We start from the raw sequence: 26261 nt of genomic DNA, 5'->3' as shown, positions 1-26261 counted from the left end.
TAGTTCAAGCACAAATATTTCTACAGTGATTCTTTGCAGTGTCATCCATTATCTGATTCAAGGTAAATTAACCTTTGTCCTTTATTAAAAAATATATATATTATTTTGTGAGAAGTGACTTCTGGACACACTAAAAAAGAAGGGGAAAATATAGCAATGTGGTTTGTATGTACAAAGACAAATCCAGGGACACTGCAAAAGTTTTTTTTGCAAACCAACCAGTGCAGTAAAAAAATATGTAGACAAACACTGAATACCAACACACTTTGCAGATGTAAATCATTTTTAGCAAGGTGGAAGCATGAAGTGATACCTTAGACACTTACACTAATAAAGATCTAAACTGGTTTAATATTTTAAAAGTTTTATTTAGCTCCTTGGTGCAAGATGTTACAGAAGTTGCTACATCAACTGGATGCTAATGCAGTCAAGTAAGGCCATGGCTACAGTGCAGCAATAAAAAATGTCTCCTGTAACAAAAGAAATGCTAGAGCAAAGACTGAATTACATGAGTCAAGCACCCTGCTGAGATCTGCCAGTCAATGAAATTACCAAGTCAAATTACCCTCAGGACTTTGACAGCTAGGGAAGCTAGGTGTTGCGGGGGAGGGTTGAAGTAAAAGAACTGGAATTCATTGTCTCAGAAATTAGTGCCATTTAAACTAAATTAGAAAAAAGGCAGCAGTAAACAGCACTTTGTGTGTGTTCTGTGACATTTGCACTGTTTCAGTTTTAAGTAGTCATTCAACAGCAAGGAATGTTACTTTAACTGTTCTATTTTACTCAGAACTTTGTATGCATGCAACATCTATGAAATGACAAGAGCTTTAGGCAAATGGAGGCCTGCATGATGTAACATTTGTGAGCAAAACAATGACTTGTGGGATACTGAGTGGCAACCTGATTTATCCAAACCACGTCAATATGTGTACTCCAGGTGGTCAGAGTCTGTAATTACATATAAAAATATTTAAAATCCTGTAAATAATCCCAGAGTGCTGTTAAAGTGTAGGAAACATCATGCCATGATGTTTTAAACATGTTTTTTGAGTCTGTGGGTGCGGTACTCCTTTAAACAGAAAAGGAAAAGGAGGTAACAAGTTGTTAAGGAGGTAAATGGAAACAGTTAATGAGAAGTTCAGGGTAAGCAGAGGATATTTAGGTTAGGGTAGGTAACTAGTCTGGCTTAGTACAGGGGCATAACAGTGTGTTCTGAGGTGAAGTTTCAGTCTTTTTTTGACGGGAAAGTGAGGACAGGTCACTGGGGAGAAAGTTCCAGGATTTTCCAACTGAATTAGAGAAGATCTATTTCTGGATTTAGAAGTGTTTACCAGAAATTTCTGAGAGGAACGCAAGGACTTCAGGTTATTGTAGGCAGTTATGAGAGTAGTTGGAGTAGGAGTTTTGGAAGGTTGATAGAGTCTTATGGGCAATAGTGAGTTGATGGTATTTAATCAGATTCTGTAGTTCCAGCCATTCAAGCCGCTTTAAGTTAAGGCAATGGCGGGTTCTAAAAGGGTTGCCAGTAGCAAATCTGGCTATGTTATTATAGGAGATTTCCATCTTGTTGAGGTTATTCTTAGGTTAGTAAAAATGGGTGAGGCATAGAGAATAGAGATTAGATGAGTGTGTGCAATAGTTGTTCTGGCAGTAGGTGAAAGGAAGGGTTTAATCCTGTAGAGAGAGACAAGTTTTTTATTGACAGTTTTTATGGTATTGTTGATGTGGATGTCAAAGTTAAGGTTATTGTCAAAGGTGATTCCTAGTAGTTTGGTAGTAGTTTAGTTTTAAGGGGGTTCAAGAGAAGGCATCGCTGTGTGAACCAGTGTTCAACTGTGTTAAATACTTTCCGGGTAAGGAAGTGGAGGTCAGAAGTGGAAGTGCCAGAGCATATGAGTGGAGTCGTCTGCATATTGTATGCATGTAGCTTGAGGGATTGTTAGATGGAGGTCATTAATAAATATGGAGAAAAGAAGAGGTCCTAGTATGGATCCTTGAGGGACACAAAGGTTGACAGGCAGGAGGGAAAAAGAGTGTTATGCCAAAGCACAGCTTGTTGTCTTTTACCCAAGTAGGACTGGAACCATTTTATAGAGAAGGGTGTCTAATTATATGGATTTAAGGATATTTGTGAGAAATTGGTGATTAACCATATCGAAAGCTTTAGATAGGTCGATAAATAATGCAGAGGAAAGCATATTAAGGTTGCGGCTTTTGTTAATGTAATCAGTAAAGGAAAGGAGGGCTGTGGTTGTGCTGTGGGAAGGTCGGAAACCATGTTGACAACTAGAAAGTAAATTATTTTGGATTAGGTGGTCAAGTAATTGCCTGTGGGTACATTTCTCCATGATCTTTGCCAAAGGAGAAAGAAGGGCTATGGGACGATAGTTGGAAATGTCCGTGGAGTTTCCACCTTTATGGACGGGGATAATATGGGAGACTTTCCATATGCTAGGGATGTGACCTTCAGTAATAGTTCTATTGATAAGAATAGAAATGGGGTAGGCAATAGCCTTGGCTGATTTCCGTAGATATTCAGCAGGTAGTTGGTCAGCTGAAGGAGAGCCTGGTTTTAGTTTTTGGATGAGGGTCAGAATATGTGTAGTTGGGACCGGCTGGAAAGAAAAAGGAGGGGGTGGGCTTGTGTTAAAGGAAGGAACAGTGAAGCTATTAGGGAATAGCTGGCTAGCCAGTGTTTGGATGGCATCAGTGAAAAAAGTATTAAAGCAGTATGCATGGGATTTTCCTGGTCAGTATTTAGAGGATTTGGAGTAGTGGATTGACTGGGATGCAGTAATTGGTTAATGCTAGCCCAGAATGTTTTGGGGTTGTTTTGATTAGTCTGCTGAAATTGTAGGTAGTAGTTTCTTTTATCTGACAGTATAACTTTTAGTGTCATTTCTTAGCTGTCTAAAATTTTGTTGGTCTACAGGATCCTTAGTCATTCTTCATTTGGCCCAGTATTTATTTATGAGATGAATTTTAAGTTTGGTTTCTTTAGAAAGCCAAGGGGCAGATTTGGTCTTGATTCTAATCAAATGGGTTGGTGCATGGTGGTCAAGTATGGCTAGGAAGTTAGAATTGAAGTATTTAACAGCTTCTTCTAGAGGGAGGTAACTTAAGGAGACCAGTTGCATGCGTTTAGTTCACTTTGGAGCAGGTCAGGGTTAAAGTTCTTTTTGGATCTAATATTTCTGATAGTGGTTGGTATGGGAGCTTTGGCTTTGTGCCCGATGATGTAGGTGACTGAGTGGTCACTTGTATCATCAGGGAGGGTTCCAGATTCATAAACCTGAGGATGGCTATTTATTAGAATCCAATCTAATGTGCTTTCTTGTTAGATTTGTTTATCCTGGTAGGAGAGCTAATGGTTTGTGAAAAGCCATATTGGTTAATGTGGGTGGTAGGGAGGCTGCTGCTATAGGAATTCCAATCAATGTTTGTATCTCCTAGGATAATGGTTTCTTGTGGCAGGTGTTGAGATAGCCAGCAAAGAATGTTTTCTAGGGTGGTATTGTTATTACCTGGAGGTATATAGATACAGATAATATAGATAGATTTGGCTTTGTTGAGTTAGTGTGGAGATAAGAATTTCAGCATTGGAATCTAGAGGTAGATTAGTCATATGCGGTTAATTGTAACCCAGATCAAAAGAGAATAGCTACCCCCCCCACCCCCCACCCTTCTTGACTACACAGTCAAATCTCAGGATATTATATCCGGATGGGAGGATTTGATTGTCTTTGGTACCAGGTTTTAGCCATGTTTCTGTTAAGCAGAGAATATCAAAAGAGTAGACTTCTAAGAGAGCATGGAGTGGAGCTACTTTGTTGTTAATGCTACGTATATTGAGATGAGCCTACAAGGAGTGAGTTTGAAGGTTTGGTAAGGTTATAAGAAGTTGAATGGTTGAGGTTATGGAGAGTGATAGAAATGGTTGTTGGGCCTGGGTTTGGGTGAATGTCTCCATCTATTAGAGAGAAGAGTTGTCTTTGAAGGTTTGGATTTAGGGATTTGGAGTTTAGGAGTGAGGTCTGTTTGAGATGTAGTGTGCTATATCTAATGTGTAGTGATATTTTGCTAGTAGGTAGCTGGGTATAGATGTTATGTTAGCATGGTTGTAAAGGATTGGTAGGGAAGGAGAGTTGGTTAGCTTATTAGGGAAGAAAAGGTGTGGATAAAGTGGGTGTTGATAGGAGGTGAGTAAATAGGCAAAGGTTAAAGGTGGTAGAAGTAAAAGAATGAGTAATAGCTGGGAACGTATTTGGGTGGGAAGTTGATACATTGGAATGGATTAGGTATTGGATGAGTTGTAGGTATGGGAGTAAACAAGGTGTAAATGGAGGGAGGCGAAGGATGAGGTAGGATAGAAGGGGAGTGGTTAGAGAAGGTGGGAAAGGGAGAAGGCCAATGGTTTTGTACCTTGAGATTAATGGAAGAAGAAGGGGTGTGGCTAGTAAGTATAAGTTTAGGGCCCCTGGGCTGGGTGGGAATTGGGAAGAAAGAGAATTGGGAACAAATTTTAAAAATCCCCTCCAAGCTACTCTGTCAGAAATACTGTGTGAGCAATTTTTTTTAGTTCAGATACAGCATCTGAATTGTCTAGACTTAGTAAAGCCTGGTGGCTACCAAAAAAGCAGTTGCTAGAAAATGGAAATCAAAGTTTAAACCAACTGTATTAGAAGCGGCAAATATAATAAAAGACATAAAAGAACTGGAATTGGGATCTTTAGAAAAGGGTAGGAGCAAATTGCATACAGAAATTGGGAATCGTGGGAACAATGCACACACAATAATGTTTTGGAGGAGGAATTAGGTTTAAGAGAAAGCAGGGATTGAATGAGCTATGTAATTGTCAATTGACAATGACTGCATAGAATTAGAAGATTATAAACGATGTATAATGTTTGCAACTGAAAATGTCTAATATGGTTTGTTTTAATTTATGTAAATGTATGATTGCCTTTGTAATACATAATTCAATAAAGATGTTTAAAAAAATTTTAAAATCTAATCAGAAGACAGTGAGAAAATCTATATAAATGAAAGCTAGGATATGTATAAAATACAATCATATATATAATACATAGACTCCTGTATGCAAAATATTGATGTGTAAGATGCCACATTAGAGGTTGAGCATATTCTATTATTCTTGATAAGGGGTGATAAGTTACTTACCAATGTGGTAGCAGCTGCAGGTAGATTTGGTAACAACAAGCTCTTTAAGTACATATTTAAGGCTTTTAATGGTTTCTAGATTTTTGATGTCTTCAGGCAGGTGATAGCAAGTCCCACTCTACAGAAGGCTCTCTCATCTAGGGCAATTTTAAATGGAGGGCATTCTAGTGAGAAAACTGTAAGGGTAGTTTCACTCTTAAAGCAGGGCAGTGATCCTGTTTTAGCACCTTGCAAATTAGAGCACTTAGAAGAAAAGTGACCCTATGAAGCAGTAAAAGCCATTTGGAATTCTTAAACTGAAGTTGAGCATCTGGGGACCTGCTAATAGAATGAATCCATAGATTTTATTCTCAGTAGTCTGTATTCTCTGAGAATTGTGGGCTGAATGCATAACAAGTAAAGAAAGGCCATATTCAAGTTTAAGTATTAAAGTATTTTTAGTAATGGCCCTGCGATCAGCAGGTGAAAGGAAGTGACTAATCCTGTACCATAGTTTTAATTGAACAAGGACTTCATTATTTACAAAATCTGTATGTGTGGTAAAGTTAAGGGTAGGGTTGAGGATTAGGTCTAGGTACCTCTGTACAGTAACATATTAGGTATTATGTTCCCATTAAGTTCTGTTAAGTGATAATTGCTCCATTAAGTTTTAATCTGACAATTTGAATATGCTTGCTAAGTCACTGTATATTTTGCCTTTGTTGTGAACTTTTTGCTTGTTAATTGGGCATTTTCCTGTACTGATGTAATGGTCCACCATGACATTTGAGAGGTCTGAGGCCGCGGTGGTGCAGCGTTTAGCATTGTCGCCTCACATTAAGAGGTTCTCCCATTCGATTCTCAGCTGGAGAGCCTTCTGTGTGGAGTCTGCTTGTCCTCCCCATGGTCAAGTGACGTTAAAGACATGCAGGTAGGTGCGTGTGTGAATGGGTGTGCCTTCTTTAAAGGTTGGGCAGCGGACTGGCAACTTGGCACTGTAAAAATCCACTACCAATCATGAGCAGACCAGAGTTCCACTGTGGCAACCCCTAACTGGGAAAAGCCAAAATACATTACTTCATTATAATCTGCTTTGTTGTTGTGTTGTCTTCTGGCTTTTCTCAGTTAGGGGCCACCACCGTGGAACTCCGGTCCGCTAATGATTGGCAGTAGATTTTTACATGCCGAGTTGCCAGCCCTGACGCACAACCTCCAACAAAGGTACGCCCATTCACGCACGTCTCCACGCAGAAGACACTCTAGCTGAGAATCGAACCGGACAGTATCTTACTGAGAGGCGACAATGCTACCACAGCACCACCACCACGGCATTGGATTTGGACCATTAGTTGGTAAAGACATATTGCTGTACTTCAGAATTTTGAATGCACTGTTTCAAACAGATTATTTTGTTACTTCTCCCATTTTCTCAATGTAGCTAAATGCAAAACTGTTGTGGATGAGATGTCAGCTTTTGTGAAGATATTTTGTACACTACTTTGAAATTTTGCTATCTATACTTTGCTATACGTACAGTGTCAACAACTGTCCCTGAAATGCAACAGCCTGTATGTTCATAAGTGGTGATCTTGACCACTATCATTGCATCTGATGTGTCTTGTTAGCATTGTTACTTGGATCATGGCATAAAAGGGTCCTCAGACCAGCCCACCTTCCCAGTAAACAACCTAATAAATCTTGTACTGTAATTTCTTACTCAAATTAGATCTGTCAGAAGTTCCAAGATGGCAGCAGCAGTGAAGCGGCTAAAAACGGAGCTTTGGACAATGAAGAATTTTAAATTGGCAACAGCTAGCTGATGACCCTGATATCCAGAAGGTTGACAAGAATGATGCAATATTCTTTACATACGGGAAAGTACAAAAGCTAAAAAGGAACCCAAGGAGGAGGATAGAGTAGAGAAAAACTAAGAGGAAGCATTTTCCAAGAATCCATGCAGAATCACCCCGGCAAATACTGCCCTGGATCTAGAAACAGTGTGCAATTAGTAATGTTTTGTAAAAGTATGAACAGATGACATGGTGGCAGCTTCCAGAATGGAATGAGCGTCTAAACATTTAAAGAAGGCCCCCAAGGATGCAACTGATCTAGTGAAATGGTCCTTAACAGATGCCAATAAAGTCTTCCCATAGAATTCACAGCAAAACACAATAGCTTTAGAAATCCACATGGAAATAGTTTGGATACAGGCAAACCCAGAGCCCTGGGATGAAAGGACACAAAAGGTTGGTCAGATCTAACGGACTTAGTTTTGTCAAGGTAAAATCTGAGTTGTCTACCACATCTAAAGTATGCAAAATCCTCTCACTGGGGGATTGAGGCGAAGGGAAGAAAGGCAATTGGATGGACTGATTAAGAGACAACTTGAAGGTTGGATTAGTTCTCAAGGACACTCTGCCCCTGTTAAAAACTAGGAAAGGGGGGGGGGGCATCAGTGCCTGAACCTCAAAGACTGTTCTAGCAGAGATCAAGGTTACTAGAAGCACAGTTTTCCATGTGCAAACCTTTAGGGAGGCAGAAGCTGCTGGTTTAAAATCTTCCTGAGTAAGCTTTTCTAACGCATAGTTAAGATCCCAAGGAGGAAGAACTGGTTCCCTGAGGGGTTCTTAAATGTAGGATGCCTTTAATAAAAAGTTTAACTTCTAACCTGGAAGCTAAGGGGGAGAGTTAAAGGCAAACAGGCAGACAAGGAGGAACAATTAACTTTAACTGAGGAGTAGGAAAGACCACCATTGAGCAACTCACACAGGTAAGAACGTAGTAAGGGAATGTCCACAACAAAGGGATCCTACTTTCCTTTTTTGGCACTAAATGGAAAATCTTCTCCACTTGGAAATGTAAGATTTTTTAGTACTGGGTTTCCTGGCCTCCTGCAAAACCCTTAGGACGTACTTAGAAAATAGGTGCCTGAAAGAGATCAAAAGTTGATCACCCACAAAGTCAGCTGTAGACTTGACAAATGGGGATAAATTAACGATCATTTATACTGGGTGAGCAGGTCCATCCGGTGAGGTAACTTGCAGTGATGACCATTGGCTAATTGCAAAAGAGGGAACCAGTGCTGTCTTGGCCAAAATGGAGTCGCTAACAAGATTTTTGATTTCTCTTGTAGAATTTTCAGCAGGACTTTCTGAATTAAGGGGAAGGGGGAATGCATAGAGAAACATCTCCTTCCACAAAAAAAAAAAAAGAGCGCCCACCTTCCACACTTGAGAGTGAGGGACCCTGGCACAAAAGCAAGGAAGTTGTCTGTTCATAGGGGAGGCAAAAAGGTTCCATTCTGGAGTACCCCACCAGTGAACTAGATGCAGGAACACATCTCTGTGAAGCATCCACTTGTGAGATTGTGTCATAGATCTGTTAATGCATCTGCCACAGAGTTCTGAGCTGAAGGGAAGGTACACAGCATGCACAAGTCACTTTGTATTGAATAGCCAATTCCCAAGCTTTAATGGCCAAGCGAGAGACAAGATATTGTGCCCCCCTGCTTGTTTGTGCACCAACGGACTGGTATTGTCTGTGAGGATCTTGAGGGTTCCTGAGAAGAATAGTGTGTGGAAGATCTGTAAGGCTAGAATTTGAGCTCATTTCCCTGATGTTGCTATGTTCTTTCCTTTGAGAAGGGGACCAAAGACCCTGAACTTTCCCAGAAGCAAAGGTTGCTCCCCAACCCAAGTCTGAGGTGTCTGTGAAGAGTTGCTGACCTGGTTGAGGTACCTGGAGAGGCCAGAGTTCTTACTGAGTTGCTGCATCCACCAATGTAACTCTGTTTTCAGACAGGAAAAAGGGGAATTGAGACATGTAAGGGCTGAGCATGTTGAGACCAAACTCTTTAAAAACCACTGGAACATTGTCATATGTAGCTTTGCAAAGGGCAGCATGGGAGTAGTGGAGGCCATGAACCCCAGCAATCACAAACTCCCTGGCAGTGATGGAAGGAAGAAGCAGAAGAGCCTCCACAAATGTCCTGAAATAAGCTGTTTTCCCCACAGGAAAAAAAAAATCAAGTATGTGGGGAACTTGTAACCCAGAAATACAAGATCCTGACTTGGTGTGAGGCATGACTTTTTGAAATTTATTGAGAAAGCCAGGGCCTGCAGAAAGGGAATAGCTAGGTTCAAATGTTGAGTTAACAAGTCTGGGCTGTTGGCCAGAAACAGCAGATCATCCAAGTATAGGTAAACTTAAAGGCCTTTTAGCCTTAATTAGGCAATAGCTGGGGCCAGGCACTTTGGTCTTTCTACTTCTCCAAGGGTATTCACAAAGGGCAAGGCAGTAAACTGAAAGTGCAATGAATCCATCGAGAAACAAAAAAACTTCCTTAAGTGAGGATTAATAGGGATATGCAAGTATGCATCCCTGAGATCCAGAGAAGCTAAGAAAGCTTGAGGAGGGACAGGCACCACTAGGAAAGTGTTAATACAGAAAGATCAAAGGTAGTTCATCTTTCATGGGAACTAGAAACATCCTACAGTAGAATCCCCTCCCCTGTTGGTCTGGATGGACAGAATGAATGCTGCCTGAATCGGAATGTTGAGCAAGAATCAAGGGAAACAGATGCAGTTGACAGGGGGGGTGGGGGTTGAGGGTTGAGGTATTTCCTGAAAGGGAGGGAGAGTCTTCCAAGTCATAAAGTATCCATTTTGGATAAGTGAAATCACCCAGGAGTCCTGAATGATTTCCATCCGAGCAGAAAGGAAATGAGAGAGGCAAGGAGACAAAGGGTTATGGCTTGGAAGAGGGGGCAGAGCATCACAGACTACTTTGTCTGGACTGAAAGGGCTGCTGAGGAGGGGCAATAGCAGCAGAAGTAACTGCCTTTGCCTGTGGGTGTCTCCTGGAAGACTTGCATGGCCTTGTTCCAGAAGGAGCAGAAGTAGAAGAGCGAGCAGGTTTCCTGAAAAAGGAGTCTTGGCAGGAAAGTTCCTTTGAAGTTTTGGAACTGGTAAAACAAGCGTTTCAAATCCTGACATTCCTTAACTTTTTCCTGCAGTAATTTAAATAATTCTGCAGCTGCTTTACCAAAGAGGGAGGAATTATCCAGAGGCGCATCAAGTAATTTTGCCTTAATGTCATCAGGGAGTTCCTGGAGATATAACCAGGAATGCCTTCTGAAAACAGAAGTAGAAGCTGCTGCTCTGGAAGAGGCCTCAACTGCATCATAACTACACCTGATTAAGAGGAGGCTGATAAAAGTGAGAGAGCCAGTGATTTAGCCTCTAAGTCAGGCAATGGGGAAAGAGTCTGGGTAGCCTGAGAGCAAAGTCAGAGCATACCTAGACGTATGTGTTTGGTAATTAATAGCCCTGATAGCCAAGGAAGAAGTATAGACCTTCTTATCCAACCTTTCCACAATTTTACTTTCCTTATCAGAAGGAAGCAGTTTAGTAGAGGGAGAAAGGAGTGAAGATTTATCTGAAGTAATGAAAACCACAGCAGGGTCGGCTATGGGGAATTTAAAAAGAAACATGCAGTCCTCCGGGACCTTTATAGAAGCAGTCAGATCTTTTAGGGGCAGTGGCTTGGGAGTCCGGGGTCTTAGATGCTGCTTTAAAGGCATCTAAGAAAGCTGTCAGGACTGGAGGAACTGCTGAAGGAGCAGGGGCCTCCAACTTGAGTAGCTCATAATATCTCTTCTGTTCTTCTGAAATTTAAGAAGAATCCCACTTAAAGAATTCCCTCATTTTATTAATAGTTTCCCCAAAGGAAAGCTCTTTTATGGGAGAATCCCCCCCCCCCCATTAAACTCTTCCTCTGGAAAAGCATATTCCAGTAGAGAAGGGATCTGGGTGGAGTATGCTAAGGAGACTTTCATCTAAGGAAGACTCCTCAGAATTAGTGTCATGAATTTGGAATTCTGCTGGCAGGTTGCCCTCAGTCAGCCTGATTAACAAAGTCTTGGGTCCTGCGTCAGTTGAGGTCCCTTTTTCCATGATGTCAGGTCATCAGGGGTATAAAACATGCAGCCGACATCTTTACATCAGTCTTTATTGCCAGCTGGTACCCAAAGCAGAAGCAGTCCACAAGTGCCGGTTGGTCGACTCCTGAAATTTTTGTTTTCGAGTTTCATAACCAAAGTCTTCAACTAAAAGCCAAGTACCCCGTTAGGGAAACTCTTTCTTGCTCCTTATCAATGTCAGTAAAAGTTAATAATTGTATTACTTGTGGGAAGCAAATACCTCATGGGGATTTTCATTTGTACTGTATTCCTTACCTAGGCCCTGACCACGATGTACCTTGCTGTCGGTTTTGTGCTTTATTTAATCAGCTCACTATCAGTCGTCTACATTTTTGCTTCTAAATATTTCGGTTCTCTCTTTAATTATCCAGATATGACGTTGATTAGCCATCTAACTAATGAAATACCAAAAAACGAAAAGAAAAAACTCTGAGACAGGCCGTTGAGGTTCAAATCTGCCAACGATGCTTCTCCTAAGCCAGTCGCCAATTCGCCAGTACTCAGTGAGGTGCTTTTGCAGCCCCTGATGCCCGCTACTTCTGTTTCGCAGGCCTCTGAGACCCATTTGGAGTCCGGTATGCCGCAAGATGCTTTACCTATGGAACCCGCAGATGTCTCTACCTTGAATGGGTACGGAGCCATTGTGCAGGCACTGGCTTCTGAGGGTGTATTCAGGCCTACTGACTTGCATATTAAACCGACTCCACCTTCAGTACTAAGGCCTAAATCTCGATCTATGTCTAAAAAAAACGACGCTCAGGCCACATGTTCAGGGCCTCTATGCCTAAAAAACAAATGATCAAAATGGCTGAAGATTTAATTACTCTAATCAGGGGTAGTCAATCCCACCCCACCCCCTCCCAAGAGACCTAGGGCTGAACTTGACTATGAATCTTCTGAACAGGACTCTGTTTCTTCTGACTCTTCTAATGACCTGGATTTGACCATACCTACTTATGAGGACTCTGATGCAGAGGATTCCATTCCCTCTGCTTCTCCACTTGAGGATTTTTCTTTTCGGGAAACTTTACATACCTTAAGGGAGTATTTCCACTGGGAAAGTCAGGATTTTTCTGAATCCAAAAAGAGGCTTAGGGATTTCCTTCTCCGTCAGCATAGGCCTTTGGCTATACCTCCTGTACTAGACATTGTTGATGTGTTTTTGGGATCCAGTATGGCCCTTGATTCCTTGCCTCCGGCCCCTAGTAAACCAGACCGATACTACAGGGTTCCTGACTCACACAAATTCCATTTCAAAAACCCTGTTGCCGACCCTGAAACCATTTCTCAGTGGCCCAAGGGCATTAAGGCTTCTACTGCTAAAAATCCTACCCCTTCTGATAGAGACTCCAGAGCGCTGGATAGATGGGGTAAAAAGGTTTATACTTCTGCAACCTTGGCAATCAGAGCTTTAAACTCTCAATTCCATATGCTAAAATATCAACAGCATATCATGGGACTGCTTAAACAGAAAATGATGATTTCTGACTGTGTGGAAAATAGATTTACAGGATTTATTGCATTCAGCTGAACAAGTTGAAAAACATACTTTGCAATGTGGTTTTGATTCTTTAGAGGCCTCTTGCAGGGCTGCTGTTACTGGGTCTGTGCTTAGGAGGCATGCTTGGCTTAAGGAGCAATCTCTGCCTGATCATGTTAAAGCAAAACTTTTGGATGCTCCTTTGCAGTAGGACAGTCTGTTTGGCCATAAGGCTGAAGTAGTTCTAAAAAAGATGGAAGATAAAGCTAAATCTATGCAAACTGTGAAAGATTTCTTACAAGTACAACCTCCAAGATTTAGTAGGCACTGGCCTACTAAGAACTGGTCCTTACCAGCTCCTTCCAAAGCCTCTCAAGCCAAACCCAGACACTCCAAAAGCACCAGGTTTCAGTCCCAATGGACTTTCAGAACTAAGCAAGGGGGTGCTTCCACTTCCATATCTGGAAATAACAAGACACCCCCCTATGGTAAACGGTCTCAATGACTTTCCTTTAAAATTACCAAGCACTTACCTCTTAGCCGCCCCTTTGGGGGGGGAACTGGCTCTTCATGCAAAAAACTGGCAACTTATAACCCAGGACAAATGGGTTTTAAATAGTGTCCCAGGGATACAGATTTCATTTCCACATGTTGCCAACGCCAAACGGGTGGCTAGATCTGCCCCCAAATCAGTGGGCAGAGGCTGAGAAACAAGTACTTTCCCTCCTAAACATGGGGGCTATTCAGCTTGTACCAGAAGAGGAAAAGGGACAAGGTTTTGTATTCCAGACTTATCCTGGTACCCAGAAAAGACAAATCATGGCGTACAATCCTGGACCTGTCTACTCTAAACACCTTTCTGGATATTCCAAAATTCAAGATGCTGACTCTTCATCAGTTACTTCCTATGCTAGGCAAGGATTCCTGCTTGGCAACTCTAGATTTAAAAGAAGCATACCTGCATATCCCAGTCAGGGAATCTTGCAGAAGATACCTATGCTTCAAAGCAGGCTATTTGCATTATCAGTTCTCTACACTGCCCTTTGGCTTATCTACTGCACCCAGGGTCTTCACAAAGTGCCTGGCTCCAGTAATTGCATTTTGCAGGCAAAGAAATATTCAAATATATCCATACCTGGACGATTGTCTAATTCAGGTAGAAAACCAGGCCATTCTTCTAAAACATCTGGTGTTTGTAAAAAGAGTTCTAACTTGTCTGGGGTACACCATAAATGAAAAGAAATCACAACTGGTACCCTCTCAAAAAATTACATTCCTGGGTGCAAGCTTGAATACAACTGCCCAGATGGCTTTCCTTATGCCAGAAAAGCAAATTCATTTGGTGACTTATGGCCACAAAAACCCCTGCTATCTGCAATACAAATACTGCAAGCCTGGGGGTTCATGGCCTCCTGCATTCTTCTAAACTGCATATGCAAGACTGCATATGAGGAAAATTCAGTGGTACTTAAAAATTTATGGAGTCAACATTGTCACAGCCTGGAAACAATGATTCCTATCATACCTTGCCTGCACCTAAAGTTCTTACGGTGGGCAGAGGCCTGCCACCAAAACAAGAAACTGCCATTCACACCACCCCCTGCCACCCAAACCCTAACTACAGATGCATCAGACTATGCATGGGGGGCCCAAATCAAATGCACCTTCATATCAATCAAAAAGAAATGCTAGCTGTACAGAATGCTCTGACAGCCTTCAAGGACTACCTTCATCCAGGACAACTAATGGTACAGACGGACAACACCACAGTTATGTGGTACATAAACAAGCAGGGGGGTACACATTCCTACCCCCTCTGCAGACTAGCCATGGCATTGTGGAACACAGCCTTGAGCTACCAAGTACAACTACAAGCTCAATTCCTGCCAGGAAAGCTGAATATTCTGGCAGACGAACTAAACAGAAATCTCATGGACCCACATAAATGGAAACTGGAACCACAGATTTTCAACATGTTGACATGCAAATGGAGGAGCCCAGACATAGATCTTTTTGCCTCACCCCACAACTACCAGTTGGACAAATTTGGCACAAGAACCTCCTCACAAAAAAGCCTGGAAAGTGGATGCTCTTCCCTTCAGCTGGAAAAACCTATCCGTCTATGCCTTTCCCCCTCTGCCACTGATCTCCAGAGTTCTACTAAAAGTCATAAAGGACAAACCAAAAATTATTTTGATTGCTCCAGACTGGCCTCGTCAGCACTGGTACCCACTCCTGCGCAGTGTGTGTCAAATTTCTCCATGGCACCTGCCTCAGACATCTTCCTTGCTGTCTCAGCAGGAGAACCAAATTTTGCACCCTCCGCTCCAAACATTGAATCTTGCAGCTTGGTTAATCATTTAAATTCCCCCTTAGCATCCCTCAGCAAACCTGTGATGGATGTCATTTTGGAGGCGAGAAGACCTAGTACTAGAAAATCTTATGCTGATAAATGGAAAAGATTCTGTGCCTGGAATCGATCATAAGGGATGATCACAGCAGCGCCCAATTTACCTAAGATTTTGCAATACTTAACTGAGATGCTTCACAAGGGCCTGTCTTCTTCTTCCATAAAAATCCATGCCTTGGCCATTTCAGCTCATTACAATACAGACCCCCCCCCCCTCTCATCCTCTACTAAAGCAGTATCTCAGATGGTCCAAAAACCCACCCAGGAGAGCTCCAACCCCTGCCTGGGACCTTAACTTTGTATTGGAGAAACTCACTCTACCTCCTTTCGAGCCAGCTGCTACTGCAGACTTAAAATTTCTTTCATGGAAAACAGCCTTCCTTTTAGCAATCACTTCAGCTAGAAGGATATCTGAATTACAGGCCCTTATGGCAGTGGAGCCTTTCATCATCTTTCATGTGGACAGGGTGTCACTCAGGACCAATCCATCCTTCATGCCCAAGGTAGTATCCAGTGTGGCTCTCAATCAGTCCATTCATTTGCCAACTTTCTTTCCCAATCCATAGAACAAGGGGGAGCAGATTCTGCATTTGTTGGATGTACACAGACAACTTAGATTCTACTTGGACAGGACTAAATCTCGAAGAAAATCTGAGCAACTGCTGGCAGCATTTGCTGCAGGGGCAGAGGGAAAGGCTATTTCAAAACAAACCATTTCTAAATGGATAAGCCATTGCATTCATTTCTGTTATAAGCACCATGGAAAACCTATCCCCCAGGGGATCAGATCTCATTCCACCAGGTCTACATCTACTTCTACAGCCTTTCTCAGAGGTGTTCTACCAGGGATATTCTAAACGCTGCTATCTGGAGTTCAGTTCATACTTTCACCAAGCATGATCACTTACCAATTTTCTCTAAATCCAGAGCTGGCTTTGCCACTGCTGTTTTGCAGGGCCTTATTGCTGGTCCTAATGCTGTACAACTCCATCCTCCCAGCCATAGCTTTGGGAATCTTCCCAAATGTAATGACTGCAACAGTGAAACACGAAAAATATAGTACAGATGTTCTTCATCTCACATTGCTGCAGTCCTTACACTTGGGTAGTCCGCTGTCCTCGGTCGGCCCGAATATCAAAGTATAAGGCTGACGTCGGTCAAGGCGCATTAGACTGACATCAGGATGTCAGGGTACAAATGCGCATGACCGACGTCATATCCTCAGTCTTTTTTGCCGCATGGTCCGATGCAGAAGCAGCGTTGCAAGTGCCATTCGGCGTTCTGAAATTTTTCGAATTCAGAGTTTCAGACCGAGTCAAAGTTGGCTAAGTACCCCGTTGGGGAATATTTTAGTTTTTTCTTGCCTCAGTGGTTTACCGGATGTCAGAAAAAGTGAATAACTGTATTTCTTGTGGGAAACAGATACCGCATAGAGATTATCATACTTTGTGTATTCCTTGTTTAGGGCCTGAGCACGACGTTGTTGGGTGTCGCTTTTGTGCTAGATTCAATAAGCGCACTATTAAGAGAAGGTTAGATTGTGCCAGGTTAGTCTTCGGGAAGCGGTGCAATTATAATATGCCGTCGGATGCTCCGACGTCCGCTTCTTTGAAGAAGCGCAAGGACAAAGCAGCTAAGCCTAGGCAAGAAGAGCCGTCCGTACCGGACGCTGGTTCTTTAGAGGTGTCGGTGGAGCCGGGGGTTCTGCCAGAGGTTTCTCTGGAGTCTCAGAGGGAGACTTTGTTTTTGCAGGATGTGGCCTCTCAGGAGGCAGGTCAGGCTGAAGGGGCCTCTCAGGTTACTGTACTCCCCTCCCTTCCTAGGGTGGTTAGGCCTTCTCCTTCTGTTTCCAAGGCTTCTCCCAGAGGCAGGCCAGGTTTAGCTTCAGTTGGTGTCACTCCTAGTTCTTCAGGATCTGTGCCCAAGAAGCATATGCTTAAAATGGCAGAAGATTTGATTACTTTGATTAGAGGTTCTTTGCCCCCTCCTGATAAGAGACCTAGGGTGGAACCTGAGTTGGGGAGTTTTGAGCAGGCTTCGAATGTTTCAGAGTCTTCGGCTGAAGACTTGCAGGAGTATTCTCCTTATGCTGATTCTGATGTGGATGATTCTACTCCTTCTGCTTCTCCTCCTGAGGATTTTTCTTTTTCAGAGACTCTTCATTCCATGAGGGAGCATTTTAAGTGGGAAGGTCAGGACTTCTCTGATTCCAGGAAAAGGCTTAGGGAATTTTTGTTTTTACCCCAGCATAGGCCTTTGGCTATACCTCCTGTTCTGGATGTTGTGGAAGATGCGTTTGCAGAGGCTTCTCTTAATCCTGATTCTTTGCCTCCTGCTCCTGTTAAACCGGATAGGTATTACAGGGTGCCTGAAGCTCATAAGTATCTTTTTAGAGTCCTAGGGCGGACCCAGAAACTGTTAGTCAGGGGCCTAAGGGTGTTAAGGCTTCTGTTGTTACAAATCCGGTTCCTCCAGATAGAGGCCAGGGCTTTGGATAGATGGGGAAAGAAAGTCTATACTTCTTCCACCCTTGCTATGAGGGCTTTGAATTGCCAGTTTCACATGTTGAAATACCAAAACTATCTACTTTCTCAATTGAAGTCTAAGGTAGATGCTCTGGCGGAAGGTATTGAGTGTAAAGAGTTACAAGATTTAGTACATGTTTCTGAACAGGTGGGTAAGCATTCTTTGCAATGTGGTTTTGATGCTGTACAGGCCTCGTCTAGGGTGGCTGCCACTGGGTCAGTTCTTCGCAGGCACGCCTGGCTGAGGGATCAGAATTTATCTGACCATGTTAAGACAAGGATTTTAGATGCTCCTTTACAATCTGATGTGTTGTTTGGTTCACCTGTTGAGGCAGTCTTAAAGAAAATGGAAGACAAGGCTAAGTCTATGCAGACTGTTAAAGATTTTTTGCAGGTTCAGCCTCCGAAGTTTAGTAGAAATTGGCCTACCAAGGGGTGGACGTATCCTTCTTATGATTCCCAGTCTAGGGGTAGATCTAGACGTGGTAGGGGCAGAGCTCAGGGCTCTTTCAGGCCTAGAACAGGGAGTTCACCTGCACAAGTCTTCGGGTGAGGGCAGGGGTCAGTCCTTTCGTAAACAGACCCAATGACCTACCTTTTCAGCTGCCAGAACCTTCTCGTCTGGCAGCACCTTTGGGAGGAAGGTTGGCACTTTTCAAGGAAAATTGGAGTTTAATTACCCAAGACAGATGGGTATTGGATATCATACACCAAGGTTACAGGTTTTATTTCCATACCTTGCCTCCTTTCAAAGGCATGCCAGACATTCCTCCTCAGCAAAGAATAGAGGCTCACAAACAAATTTCTCTGTTACTTCAAATAGGGGCCATACAGCCAGTCCCTATGCCAGAAGTGGGCCTAGGATTTTATTCTCGCCTGTTCCTAGTACCAAAGAAGGGTAACACGTGGAGACCAATTTTGGATTTATCTATCCTCAACACTTATCTGGACATTCCCAAGTTCAAAATGTTGACGTTACAACAGCTTTTACCTCTGCTGGGCAAAGATCATTGGATGGTAACTTTGGATCTCAAGGAGGCTTACCTTCATGTTCCTATCAGAATGAGTTGCAGGAAGTATCTGCGTTTTCGGGCTGGGACTTCTCATTATCAGTTCTCTGCATTGCCCTTTGGCTTATCTACTGCCCAGAGTGTTCACGAAAGTTCTGGCTCCAGTGATAGCTTTCTTCAGGCTAAAAGGAATACAGATCTATCCTTATTTGGACGATTGCCTGATTCTGGCTCAAGGAAGGACGAGCTTCTTCATCATTTGGAATATGTGATAGCAGTGCTAAGATGCCTGGGGTATTCTGTGAACGAAATAAAGTCCAGTCTAGTACCCTCTCAGGACATGTGCTTTCTGGGTGTAAGACTGAATACAGCATCCCAGATGGCCTTTTGACCCCGGACAAACAAAAGAATCTTTCCCTTTACTTTCATCAATTGTCTCATCAGTCCAGGCTGACTGCAAGGACAGTCCTTCAAGCCTTGGGGTTCATGGCATCTTGTATTCTGGTGCTTCCCAATGCCAAACTGCATATGAGGAAGCTACAATTGTATCTCAAAATGTATGGACACAGCACTGCCAGGATCTGGACACTGTCATTCAAATAATACCTTGCATTCAAAAGGAATTTTTGTGGTGGGCTCAGGAATGTCACCTAAACAAGGGACTCTCTGTGACCCGGCCAGAGGCGAGTCAGATTCTAACGACAGATGCCTCAGACAAAGCTTGGGGAGCTCATCTAAATGGAAAGTGGATACAAGACAAGTGGCCTGCCAGACTACAACATCTACATATCAACTTGAAGGAGATGTTAGCAGTCCAGTTTGCATTAATAGCTTTCAAGGATTTACTTCTTCCAGGGCAGGTGTTGATTCTAACAGACAACACAACTGTCATGTGGTACATCAACAAGCAAGGGGGAACCCATTCTTATCCTCTATGCAGGCAAGCAATGATTTTGTGGGAGACTGCTCTCAGTTTACAGCTACATCTTCAGGCAAGGTTTCTGCCGGGAGTACAGAACTCCTTAGCAGATGTGTTGAGCAGACGAATTATGGATCCCCACGAGTGGAAATTGGATCCTCATGTATTTCAGAAATTGACAGTGTCATGGGGAACTCCAGACATAGATCTGTTCGCTTCTCCACTGAACCACCAGCTGCCAAAGTTTTGCACGAAAAGGTTTCATCCCACAGCTTGGAAAGTGGATGCTCTTTCTTTCAATTGGAGCAATCTTCATGTGTATGCCTTTCCACCTCTGCCTCTCCTCCCAAAGATACTTCTAAAGGTCAGACAGGACAAACCAAGGATGATTTTAATAGCTCCAGATTGGCCTCGACAGCACTGGTACCCATTACTGAGAAGTCTGGTACGGGAGCCTCCATGGCCTTTGCCTTCGATTCCACACCTGTTGTCTCAGGAGGACAGTCATTTACTCAATGTCAAGCTTCACTCTCTTCACCTAACAGCCTGGCATATTCTGTTTTGAACCATAGAGGGTCTCAACTTCCACAGCAAGTTTTGAATGTTATTTTGGAAGCTAGAAGGCCTAGTACAAGGAAAGTGTACGCAGATAAATGGAAGAGATTTTTATTTTGGAGTGCAGCAAAGGATTTTGATGTTTCTGAGCCTAATTTAAGTGTGGCTCTTCAATATCTTACTGAGTTACTGGACAAAGGTTTGTCCTTCTCTTCTATTAAGGTTCATGCTGCAGCAATTTCGCTCACTATGACTGTGACCCACCATTGTTTTCTCATCCTTTGTTCAAGCAATTTCTTAGAGGGCAAAGAATATAAGACCCCACGTAGAGCTCCTACTTCTGCTTGGGATCTCAATTTTGTGTTGGAGAAACTCACTCTACAACCTTTGAGCCTGCAGCTACTACCGAGTTGAAATATTTATCATGGAAGACTGCTTTTTGTTGGCCATTACCTCTGCAAGAAGGGTTTCTGAATTGCAGGCCCTTATGGCGGTTGAGCCTTTCTTAATTTTCCATAAGGATAGGGTATCTTTGCGTACTAATCCTTCCTTTATGCCTAAAGTGGTTTCTAGTGTGGCTTTAAACCAAACTATTCATTTGCCTACTTTTTATGCAAATCCCCAAAATAAAGGGGAAAAGATTTTGCACACTTTAGATGTACACAGGCAGTTGCGATATTATTTGAGCAGAACTAAAGGGTTCAGGCAGTCTCAGCAGTTATTTGTTTCTTTTGCTTTGAGTTCTCAGGGCAAGCCTGTGTCAAAACAAACTATTTCTAAGTGGATTGGGTTTTGCATTGCTTTCTGTTATTCCCATCATGGCAAGGAGATTCCAGCTGGGATTAGGCCTCATTCCACTAGGGCTACTGCCACTGACAGCCTTTTAAGGGGGTGGCAACTAAAGATATTTTGGAGGCAGCTACTTGGAGTTCAGTGCATACTTTCTCTAAGCATTATCACCTTCCACTTTACTCTAAATCTAGGGCTGGTTTTGCCACTGCTATTTTACAGGGCATTTTGGCAGCTCCTGCTTCTTTATAGTTTTGCCATCCTCCCTTACCTCTGCTTTGGGATTCTACCCAAGTGTAAGGACTGCAGCAATGTGAGATGAAGAACATAGTACAGTTTTGTACCTACCATAAATGTAGATGTTCGAAGATCCACATTGCTGCAGTCCAATTTACTCTCCCTCCTTCCCCTCTGTAGTTAGAGGCGGTTGTGTGGGTTGGGTTGTAAATATTGTGTATATTGTATATATTGTACATATTATTAGTGCAAGGGTGGTTGGTTGGTTGTTTGCTGTCTTTTGGTTTTGACCTTTCTTTTTAGGGTCTTCTGACATCTGGGGCAAGAAAAGACTGAGGATATGACGTCGGTCATGCGCATTTGTACCCTGACGTCCTGATGTCAGTCTAATGCGCCTTGACCGACGTCAGCCTTATACTTTGATATTCGGGCCGACCGAGGACAGCGGACTACCCAAGTGTAAGGACTGCAGCAATGTGGATCTTCGAACATCTACATTTATGGTAGGTACAAAACTGTACTTTGTGTACACTTACCATAAATGTAGATGTTCAAGTGTATTCACTGTTGCAGTCCTGGTTACCCTCCCTCCTGCCCCCTGTTTTTTCTCTTACTATGCCTCTACTTTCTTTTACTATGCTTAAAAGCCTTTTTGGTGTATTTGCTTTTGTTTGGAGGTATATGTTTGTGTTTTTAATTACTTGTATATATATTTTACTCCCCATTTGGGGGGCACCTGACATCTGGGGCAAGAAAAATTGATGTAATGGCGTTGGCTGCATGTTTTATACCCCTAACGACCTGACATCATGGAAGAAGGGTCAGTAATGGACGCAGGACCCAATACTTTGTTAATCAGGCCAACTGAGGGCAACCTGCCAGCAGATTACCCAAATGTAATGACTGCAACAGTGAATACACTCTAACATCTACATTTATGGTAAGTGTACACAACTGTACTTTATGACAGGAGGTAATATGAAACTATATCCTGAAGTTCTGCCCTGCAATACTGTCTAGTACTTAGCAGGCCAAGTGCAAGATGTAAAATCTGTTAATTTTTTTGTTTGTTTTTTTTTTTTTTTTTTTTTTTTTTACAGTGGGTGAAATTTGATCAGTTTTTACCTTTATATTATTTTGTTTCAAAGCTTTCACTTTTGAAAGAAATATAATTTCTGAATGTTTAGAAGAATCCATCAATATCAGCAAGATGTTGCATGCTCTTTTTCTTTACCAGAATCTAGAACTGTTCTATACATTTCACAAAAGTGGAAATAAATCTACCAGTGCCCTATATTCATACTGTTTTCCCCCCTTCTTTCCAACAGAAGCTGTTCGGGCAGTATGCCTGCCAAATTATGGTGCTGAATTGCCTGCTAGATCCCAAGTGTGGGTTACTGGATGGGGCTACACTCAAGAAAGGGGTATGTGTGAAGATTTATGGTTGTGGATTCAGACTAAAATGTGAAAAAAACAGCTGGTGGATACTTTGATAGTTAGGCTAACTCTGTAATTTACTGAAAGCCTGAATTTACTGTGTCATATACAAAACTCCTCATGGACACTCATTTTATACGGTCATTCCCATACAATATGAATGAGTTATTCCTGTTTAGCGGTCCATCCTACAATTATCATTATCACAAGAAGCATAGTATTACAGCAGTTTTATATTTCACTCAGCAGTGGCCAAAATTTTGTAGTGATTTATATGGAAATATGTGCACGTACTGATCTTGGCTTCTTCTGACACTTGTATTATCATTTGTAACTTTTCTTTCCCTGATGCATTTGCTGATCAGGTTGGAGCAAAAACCCATGTTTGCGTGGTTTTTGCACTTGTATTACCTCAGCAAGAGCCTGTCTGGGTGTCCTGCAGAGTCCTATGGCAGCAGATAGAGAAAATGAGACTTTAAGTGGATTAAGTACCTCTGTTTTCTTTTTATTGCTTGTTTTTGCTAGCCGCATTGTTCCAACCGCTTTTTCATTAACTTTGCTACTTAGAACTGTTTTTGATACCAAATACTGTTTCCACTTTAAAGTATCATTTTTTTAAATGTTTTTCATCTGTTTAACTGTAAAGAGCTACACACTCGTGTGATAGCCTATTTTCCTATTTTTTTTGCTGTATTTGCTTTAACTAAAAAAAAAAAAAATCCTATCCCTCTACTTGTTTTACAGCTTTCTAGATCTAGTAAACTCCAGTTTTCAGAGTTTTCTGAATTATGTGCTGTTTGTAAGTTCCTGTGTTGCCCAGACCTTTCTAAGATATAGAGAAGCTTCTCTGTTCATCAGTGAGAGTGCTGAGCTTTGGAACAGCCTATCTATTGCTGGAGGAGTGGTTTCAGCTCAAAAACTGTAGTTTTATTGGCCGTTTTGGGCTATTTCTATCCTTTACATCTTTCTGTTTAAAAACCTGTGTTTGCGAAGTTTTGCGCATTGCCACTTAGCTAGGATTAAACTATTCCCAGTGCCATAAAGTCTGCTTTTCAGTTTTTCCCTTAGAACTTGCCAGTTTCTTAATTTTAGCACTTGTATCTGCTTTTCCGTGCTCAGCACTGGTTCAGGTCTGTTGTAAGCACTAAATAAGCTACAAATTACTGAAGCACTAAACCTTTCTCCATTTCCTAGTGGTTAACAGTTTTTGTACTTATCTCCTGAAGTTACTTCAAGGAAAACCGCTCTAGTAATTACTTCCCTCACTGCCTAGAGGAAAATAATCATTACCCAGGCATGTCCAAGGGACATCTCCTGGTGTTCTCTCCTGTCTACCTGATGAATCTGGGCATCTTGGGGCAATTTAGCAATTGCCTCATGTACACCGATAACCCTCTCCTCCTACCACCCAACACTACAACCTGTGAGAGATGCATTTATCTTGCCAAACGGGAGGCAAAGCTCTCTCAAACCAAGACTGATCTCCGTCAAGAGGAGAAGGTAAACACTCGCACCACACCACACTCATCACATAGTCCCACGATACCTACACCACCAAAACCCACACATAGATACAAAAACAATTCTCTGAGGCTCTCAGTAAGAATCTGCCCAAGCAATAGAGATGACCTAAGCAGAAACGTAAGCAACCTCCACCCATCAACACAACCCAAAAACACACAACACACAGACCCAGTGTGCCACTCAACCACAGCCCATAAGGCAAAACAATGTGCCTAACACATTAGTCAAAGGTGACTCTATAGTCAGGCACGCTGATGTTCCACTCACCAGAATAGACAAGGAGAAGGTTACTGTTAGCTGCCTGTCAGGTGCCAGGATCCACCACATAACCCACGCACTCAGGTCACTCCACCACAAGTACAAATATGACTCCGTCATTGTCCATGTTGGTGTGAAAGACCTGAGATGTACCTACCTGGACTATATGAAAAGAGACCTGGAGGAGCTCTCCGATCTTGTAATTCAGGCAGGTATGACCCTAGCCCTGAGTAGGATCCTACCTTTGCCCAGAATTATACCGCAGTACAAGGACAAAATGATTGACTTCAACAATTGGCTAAACTCCTGGTGTCATTCCAAGGGGATCTGGTGTCTGTCTGCCTGGGACGACATGGTCAACAGGCCACGAAGCTTTGCCAGAGATGGCCTGCACCTGTCACCCCTGGGATTCCAGATACTGGCTAAGGCTCTTGCACCCCTATAGTGCCTTTTTTAGGCAAGGTTCAAATGACAAACCCACCACCATAACCGATGCAGGCTAGCAAAAACTGAGGGTAATGCTACTCAATGCTAGAAGTTTAAACCTCAAAATGCACTCACTCAAGGCACTCCTTAAAATGGAGAACATTGATCTCTGTGCAGTGACTGAAACCTGGTTCAAGGCTCCAGAGAGCACCCATGCATTAGCAGGTTATAACTCATACCATACCTTTCAGCCATATAACCAGGACCAGAACACCAAGGGTGGAGGTGTGTCCATATTCATTAAGGATATCCACATCTCCAGGCAAGTTGCCCAACATAATGCATCTGAAATTATCCAAGTGCAACTAACTCTGGGCAAAACTGCAATCCATATCGTAGCTTGCTACAGATCCCCCAACATGCCCCAGGATTCCCACTGCTCTTTTCTTGATATACTGGAAAATATTAGGGTTTAACCAAGCACCCTAATAATGGGCGATTTCAACTACCGCACAATTAACTTGGAAAACTACTCATGTAACAACTTCACTCAATGCTTTCTAGAATTCATTAACTCCAATAGCCTGGATCAACTTATCTACACCCCTACCAGGGGTGATAATATCCTAGACCTGGTCATTACCAACATGAGTGACCTGTGTTCCACACCTGAAGTAAACTTTTTGGTCAGATCCGACCATAAGCTAATCACCATAAATATCCACATCCCGCCCCCACCCCCCATTATGGAAACCAATGTAAAAAATTTTCACCAAAGCCAACTTCGTGCTTCTTAAGACAGAAGTGGCAAACTTAATGACACTCATACAGATGGGTAATACGGTTATGACTGCTAAAACTTACACAAATGTATTCTATATGCACTTACACGAGTGCATGAATCGTGCTATCCCTAGCAGAACCAAGATGCTATCCTCCAAAAAAAAAGGAAGCCAATGTGGTGGTCTCCTGCTATAAACAAACTCTACAAAAGAAGGAAGAAACTGTTGCAAAAGAGAGTAAAATCCCATGAGTGGAGGAGCTCCTTAGTCAGCCTCTGTAAGAAGCTGAGATCCATCATAAAATGCTCCAAAGCCAGCTATGAAAACAAGATTGTCACTGACTCTAAGGACAACCACAAAGCATTCTATAGCTATGTCAAGAATCTCAGTGGCAACATCCAGATCTGCTCTGAGTTACAGTACAATGGAACAAAAATGATGGTACCAACCAATATCACCAACATCCTGGCTGATAGGTTCATTGCTAACTTTACCCCCCTTCACCACCTAAAGGACCAATATCCATACCAGAAGAATGTAGTGCCCCTGCAATCACAACTGAGCAGGTAAAAACTACGCTCTCCAAACCCAAGAACACAGCATCCATGGGACCTGACAACATTCCAGACTGCATTCTACACTAACTTCAGAATGAACTGGCTCTCCAACTAAGCACCATGTTCAATCACAGCCTCCCATCAGGTTTTGTACCCACTGAATGGCGCACAGCAACAGTTATACCACTCCACAAAGGGGGAGCCACCGTGGA

At 42.5% G+C, this 26261-nt stretch overlaps 1 protein-coding gene across 1 annotated transcript in view; it reads left to right on the top strand.

Moving 5' to 3' along the window:
• Positions 1 to 26261, top strand: part of LOC122808489 (transmembrane protease serine 4-like) — a 412097-nt gene that overhangs the window by 360923 nt on the left and 24913 nt on the right. The window contains exon 9 of the mRNA XM_044079445.1: positions 22214 to 22489. Within this exon, the coding sequence (XP_043935380.1) occupies positions 22214 to 22489 (276 nt within the window). The remainder of the gene's footprint in view (positions 1 to 22213; positions 22490 to 26261) is intronic.

This window comes from Protopterus annectens, chromosome 8.part0, assembly GCF_019279795.1.
Source record: "Protopterus annectens isolate FY-2018-M chromosome 8.part0, PAN1.0, whole genome shotgun sequence".
Lineage (NCBI taxonomy): Eukaryota > Metazoa > Chordata > Ceratodontiformes > Protopteridae > Protopterus > Protopterus annectens.
Note: the sequence above shows the minus strand (reverse complement) of the source record. Positions and strands in the feature narration are given on the sequence as shown.